This window comes from Nelumbo lutea, chromosome 1, assembly GCF_056320005.1.
Source record: "Nelumbo lutea isolate HS-2025 chromosome 1, American lotus-T2T, whole genome shotgun sequence".
NCBI lineage: Eukaryota > Viridiplantae > Streptophyta > Magnoliopsida > Proteales > Nelumbonaceae > Nelumbo > Nelumbo lutea.
This window is the reverse complement of record NC_142684.1, coordinates 145,720,552-145,727,660: the sequence shown is the minus strand read 5'-3', so window position 1 is coordinate 145,727,660 and position 7,109 is coordinate 145,720,552. Positions and strand designations below refer to the sequence as shown.

At 35.8% G+C, this 7,109-nt stretch overlaps 1 protein-coding gene across 1 annotated transcript; it reads right to left on the bottom strand.

Moving 5' to 3' along the window:
* Window positions 1-5,766: 5,766 nt before the first annotated feature.
* LOC148878163 (ubiquitin domain-containing protein 7SL RNA2-like) lies at window positions 5,767-6,846 on the bottom strand. The gene has a single exon (XM_088950073.1). It carries the CDS (start codon window positions 6,747-6,749, stop codon window positions 5,850-5,852), a length of 900 nt encoding a protein of 299 aa, XP_088806199.1. The 5' UTR covers window positions 6,750-6,846; the 3' UTR covers window positions 5,767-5,849.
* Between the last annotated feature and the right edge of the window lie 263 nt (window positions 6,847-7,109).

The window sequence follows — 7,109 nt, the reverse complement described above, 5'->3', positions numbered from 1 at the left end:
GAATCATGATACTATAGGACAAAGTGGGTTAAAGTGCCATCACAAATGACATTTCATTGATAGCAATGGTCCCTTGTTATGTGAAAAATTATGGATTCAATGAGAGTTTGAAACTTTTTAGAGGGACAATTGTTTTTTGGAGCTAAATAGGCTAAATAGTTTTATTTTCAACTCTGATTTATGTCATGTTTTCTCTCAATAATTTTCTCATAAACCAAATGATGGAAAATGAAAACTTCACACTTTTTCATCCATCCTATCCTTTCCCTTCCCACCCAAATCATCCCACAAACCAAACAAGCCTTACAAATCTTGTATCGATTTCTCTGCATTTTCCTTCTTTTCCTTACCTTTTTCTTCAAACCAAACATAGCCTAGTGATTGAATTTAGATCGGACTTAAATATTGAATACTGTAGTGTTGTTTCAAGCAGTAACAACTGCCTCTCAATGCCATGTAGGTTGTTTGATTTCAATGGTTGAACATCTATTTGATTTGAATACAATTTTACTTAAATGGTTACAAAACAAGATTCAAATTAAAAAAAAATACATGGTGTTTTTGTTTCAAAATGGAAGGGTGTTCCAACTTAATTTCAACCCAAAACACTTGGGCTGAGACCCATTGTGCCAAAGACGATCAGTGGTTGAACCATCTGAGTTAAAACTCAAATGGTTCAAACTGCAATATTGTAATAAATAAAATACAAAATATATAAATATAAATAATTATAAAAAATGAAAAAGTATAAAAATCTATGAAAGTTGGACACATATGCTATATATCCAATATTTTAAATAAAATAAATATGATGAAAAAGAATTATTAGCTAAAACTTAAAAAAAAAAAAACAGGTTCAGGAGCAGCTGATTGGATTGAAGGATTCGGCTATTCAACCAGCAAATTAACTAATCAGGTTGTTTACCAAATCAATGTTTTCTGATAACTGCATGGTTCATGGTGAAATGGAGCCAGTAAAAAGTAATGTGGCTAGGTGGTGGATTGAATGATCCAACCATTTGGGCGGGACCACGGGTTAAAAACATTTCTCATAACAGAAACAATTAATCCAGCAAAAACCCTTTTTTATGAGCAACCATTCTATGCCTTCTGATTGTTCAAATAAAAAAAAAAAAGCTACAGTGAGGTCTGTGGATTCCCACAACGAGATGTTTTATGATTATTAATTTGGACAAAAGAGTTGAAATAATTAGAAAAAAAAGGAAAAATGCCCCAATTATCTTTTCCCCAAAGTTAGCCTTAAGGACCCATTTGTTTATCATTAGGTAAATTGGTTAACCGGGTAATTGATTGTGATTCTTATGTTCTTATGTCATTATACTAGGTCCATAGTAAGCGGATTTTCCATAGAGTCAATTATTTGGGTAATTGATACCCTCCTACTAGGGGTATAACTTGGGTGGGCCCAGTCTGAAATTTTATACGGGTTGGGCTTCAATTTTTGGTCCTCGAGCTAAGCTCAGGCCCAAGAAGTTGAACTTTTTTATTTTTTTTTGGCCGAGCTTAGGCCTAGCCGTTAGGTAGCCTAAACCCAGCCCAACCACACACATACACATGTATATAAATTTTGCATACATATTTGCAGAAATACATGTAAATGTATAATTTTAGAGTAGGTTCATTGACCAAACCGAGTGCATCAAATTACATAAGAACACTGACTCCAATCTTACTAGGGCAACTTTTGCCCGAATAAACTCAATTGCTCAAGTAAGTGAATACGGATAGGACCTAAGTAGTTGTGCCCAAAGAGAATCACCATCATTGGTGAAAAAAATTGATCAGGTGTGACTGAGACCAGTCTCCCATCTTGTTGAGTAGGGGTGGCCACGAGCCGAGCCTTTCACGAGCTATTCGATCTTGGCTCAGCTCGGTTAAAATTGAGCTTCGAGTCGAATTTGAACCTGATATCTAGGCTCGTTTGCTAATTGAGTCGAGCTCGAGCCTAGTGAAGCTCGGCTCGTGAGGCTCGCGAGCCTAGTATTAAATAAATAATTTTTGTTATATAATAAATATATAAAATAAATAATTTTATTATATATATATATAATATTTATTATTTATGAATAATATTAAATAATTTTGTACATAATTTTTATTTTCAAAAAACATTTTGGCTTATAGTCGAGTTTGAACTTGCAAGTTATGAACCAAGGCAAGCTCAAGCTCAAGTCTCTAGCTTGAATTGAGCTCAAGCCTGATACTATTCTTGTGAGCCGAGCTTGAATAGCCAACTATTCGACTCGACTTGGCTCGAATCCACCCCTAATGCTGAGATATTTAAGATTTCCAAAGCTATAGACGTGTTAGAATCAACATTTATTTATTTGATCTGTCTGTTCTTCGAAATTAATTAATTAGTCTAGGTGTAGACACTCACCACTCAGAGATTGAAGCTTTATTAGAAGAGGTTGTATTTAAGCCTACACAAAATAAGAATACTATAGCCTTATAATTAGGCCTATTCACTGGTTGGGTTCAGACCAGGCTTTTTCTCTGCATCAACAAAATAAATTCAGGCTCGAGCTTGAGCCCGGCCCTCAAATAAAGCCCGAGCCCAGTCAGAAATTTGAAAACTGATTTTTTCTTCTTTTTTATTCAATAGAAAAAGTGTTTTATTTATGGAAAATATATGGTATCTGAAAAAGATATGATATGGAAAAGATATGATAAAGGGTGCCACTATGATATGGAAAAGATATGATATCTGAAAAACAACTTACCAATAAAGTGGAATCATAAATGTGGTAGCAAATAAAGGGTTTTTTATTTTTTTTATCAAAATTCATGGGTGGGTTTTGATTGGTCAAAACTCTTTTCATACCATATCTTTCCTGCATCATAGATTTACCCTATATTAAAAGCCCTCAAAACCAAAAAATAATAAAAGATCTCACAAATACTTGAAAAAAGAGCAGTAACAAAGAAAAAATGTTGTATATGTAGTTTTTATTAAATACAATATTCTGTTACATATTGAACTTGATTCTTTGTTAATGAGATTCAGGCAATTTTTATTATATAATATATATTATCAAGTCGGGCTTGAACTCGAGCTGGGCTTTTCTGAGAAAACCCAAACTGACTCGAAAAAAGGTCAGGCCCAATATTTTAGGCTTGAGCTCAAACCCATAGGCCTAAAATCATATCCAAGCCCAGTTTAGAATGGCCTGGGCCAGGCAAGCCCGACAGGCTATCCAGCCCATGAATAGGTGAACTTATAATAAAAAAATATAAAGAGAGATAGATTGATTCGTTGGTAAGGGTTCCTTCTACCTGTAGCGGAGACTTGGGAATGAATCCCTCCTGAACTAGGGTTGGGTGGTTTATGGGTTTAGGGATAGACCACCCCTTACATTTTTTTTTTAATGCATGAGAAAATATCCGCAGGGTTAGATACAGATTGAATTGAATTCAGTAAGATGTATGCCCAACCGGATTTGATAAGAAATCCAATCGGATTTTTAATATTATGATTCGAATTTCTCATCAGATATCCATTTCGAATCTGATCGATTTGAATTGTTGAAAAAGTTGATGATATAATGTAAATTATAATATATAATATTAAATAACTAACAAACCGAATCAGGTTATGGCGGATCAGATTGGAGAATATTTAAATATGATCCATTTAAGTAAATGGATCAACTTTTTCAATTTGATCTGATTTATTAGGATCAAATGAAATATCCAAATCTGACCTACTAGATCGAATTCAAATAGGATTTAATCCAATTTATTTACAGTCTTAAATATAAGGTGAAGGCAATCCCAAGCACAACTACAACTATGGTTTTTGAAAACGAACCGGTGACTGAATTGGTCAGGGGTTGGGTTATCGGTTTGAATGGTCCGATTGTTCAATCTGAATGGTTGATTCATTCTGACAAAAAAATAAAAAAAATAAAAATGGTCAAAACTGTTTGAACGATTAATCATATGGTTCAACAGTTTATTGACTAAAATCAACAGTTTTGAGAGGAAATAAAACCGATCAAGTGACTGATTCTCAATTTTCTGGCCCGACCGTCCGGTCCGGTTTTTTAAACCATGACTACAACCAGCCGAAGACTTCAAGAGCAACTAACTGGCACCATCACAATCTCCATCGCTTTGCCCTTTTCATAAGGACTTCCTTACTTTGTCGCTAAAGATTTAGAAATTCTGAATTGGATAATGGATGAATTAGGTATTTGACATGGTGGTCTGACGTGAAGCCAAAGCCAGTCTCGGCGTAATATAAATGAGATAAGGATAACCATGGAAGAACTTCAATTATCTGGAGATGCAAACACAGCTCGGTTTGGTTGAAACTTGAGAGACAATCCAGGCACAAATCCACACCGTCAAAGTCAAACTGATGCAACTTCGCTGGGTTGGGTTGAGAGAAAACCCATGCATGAAGAATCCACACCATTGCAAGTTGATTTTCTGTATTCTTTGTTCCATCTGGCGCATGTGCTGATACGTGAGATCGATCGATCAAGATCAATTAGCATTTCATAAAACCCCAACATTATAATCATCTCCTATTTCCAATCCACAAAGCCAGAGGGTTTGCCTTTCGATCTTCTTACTTGAACTAAGAGTCACGGTTGAAAATACATCGATTATGTATAATTGCCCCTCTTCGTTGAAACCATGAATATTGTATCACTTGAGTTAGGGGTGTCAATGGATCGGTTTATCAATTTGGACAGATTGTAAGAACTAACAAGACATATTGAATTGGATCAGCCCAGACTTAATGGTCCAAAATATTTATTAGATTAGATTGGACCTGGTCCATATGTAATGAATTTATATATTGGATTGGTTATATATATATATATATATATATATATATATATATATATAGGTGTCAATAGACCAGGTATGGGTAAGAATTAATCTAAATTAAAACAAAATTGAACAGATTGGATGGTCCAAATGTTGAATTGGACTGGTCCAAAATATTTATTGGATTGGATTGGGCCTACATTAGACTTGATCGGATTGGGCCAAATCTAATCCAATTTACCTATGGACTGAATTTTTTTTTTTTCAAAGCGCATTCATATATGGGACTACTTGTTTCCTCACAGTTTGATGGAATGTGCCTCTCATGCATCTCTTGATTGTTTAACTCGCGCATCTTATGATTTGATGGAGCGTGGGAGCCCAGAAACTGAAGTTTTATTTTTCCTTTGGAAGTCATGTTAAAAGGAAAGAGTGTTGTGAGTTGCATGATTAACTCATGCATCTTATGACTGTGCACGACAAAACCAGCGCTTAAACCTGGTCGTTGAAGCTAAACCAACATCATAATTAGTATGATGAGGTGCAATAGAACCTAGCTCCCACGCTCCATTTTAGAAGCAATTAAAGTATTTCTTTTCAATTTGGTGAACCCAAAACGCGTGAAATAGCCAAACGTTAATTCCCAATCTGAAACGCGTTGGGTCTGCTACTTTTTCTAACATTTGTTGGAGTTGGGACCTATTTTCTCTGTTTTATTAAAGGGATACGAGAGATTTAAAAGTATTATCTTTTATGAAGTTAAAGATTCACAAGTGATGAAATCAAGCTACAATAATTCATAAATCACCACATTGAACTATATTTTTTGATAATTAATACAAACTATAACAATGTTTTTGAGGAAGCGTAGGTTGGATTTGTCATTTGTGTATATAAATCCAATCCTTCTGCAGCCCAAATATACATTGAAGCAGCATATACAATAGATAATACTGGGTCGTGTATTGGATGATAATTGAACTTAATATGGCTTTAATTAAGAAACCAATTAATGTAGCAAATTAAAACCACACAGTAATTTCTGCCTACATTGATTGTATTGTCTTATGTAAGAAGGAGAAGAAGAAGAAGAAGAAGATCTCTATTGTGTCACCTTGTCGCACATTGTGCCAACGAAACGAGCGATCATCATCCATTACGTTCTGTTTATAGATAAAGAAGTATCCTTCACTAGGAAGATGAAGGTGACGATTTTGGTGCAACCTTTGCAGTTCTTTCCTCAATTCCCCAACATTATCTGAAGGGTTCACCTCTACTTGAATTTTCTTCGTACCACACTTTGGCAGAACCAACAACTTCAGTTTTTTTGAATTCACTGAATTACCTCCTGCACTTGTTGTTGTTGTTGGTGGTGGTTGCGTTGGTGTTGGTGTTGGGGTTGGGGTTGGCGTTGGCGTTGGCGTTGGTGGTGGTGTAGTAGTAGAAGAGAAGGGTTTAAAAATGACAATCGCCTCTGATAAATCGGAGAGTCCATAATCACCAAGTGATCGATGAGCATCTTGTAATTGGATATCGGAATGAAGTAATACAAGTCGACTAACAGGAACTTCTTCCACATTTCGAATCTTCTCTTTCAATTGCCCAACGCTATCATTAACATCCGTTTCAAGGGAATACTGTTTCTTGGTGGAGGGCACCCTTATACGGAGTTGAACTTTGGTTGATGGCACCGACTCTTCTACCTTAACAACAGTTTTTGCTGCTTCTGGTTCAAGCTTAAGTTGAATGCGAGACCCTTGTAGGACTTGATAGAACTCGGTGTTTTTATCATCGGCCATGACTTCGCCATTGAAAACCAAGGTTTGTTTGGAAACGGGGACCCCTTGATACTTGTTGATCTTCTCTTTTATCTCAATCACAGTGTCAAAGAAACCCACCTCAATGGTGAACTGCTTTCCTTTTGGGATCTCGAATGTCACATCCATGGCTGAGAGTTACAGAACTCACCTGGGTCCCTTCTGCCTCTTCTGTTTGTGACTTTATCCTATATTCATGGATGAAGATTGGTAAGGTTAACTGCAAACCCGATACCTTGGGAGAAACATCTTTTCCAGCCGCAATGGTATGGTTTGCTGGATTTCACACCGACATGATTGCAATTTTTTGGTAGTTTTGAATTTGAACATTTAATACACGTACCCTGTATGATTTTCAGTTATCCGGACATTAATATCTTATGAGTAACTTTTGATTGTTTACTTGGAATAAATGACGGGAGTGTTAGTGTAACGTAGCAGAAAACTTTTACCAATTTGACGATTTTTGGAGGCGGTTTCCAGCGATTC

Coding starts and splice junctions, on each gene's coding strand:
- LOC148878163 (XM_088950073.1), bottom strand. CDS start 6,749: ATGGATGTGACATTCGAGATCCCAAAAGGAAAGCAGTTCACCATTGAG.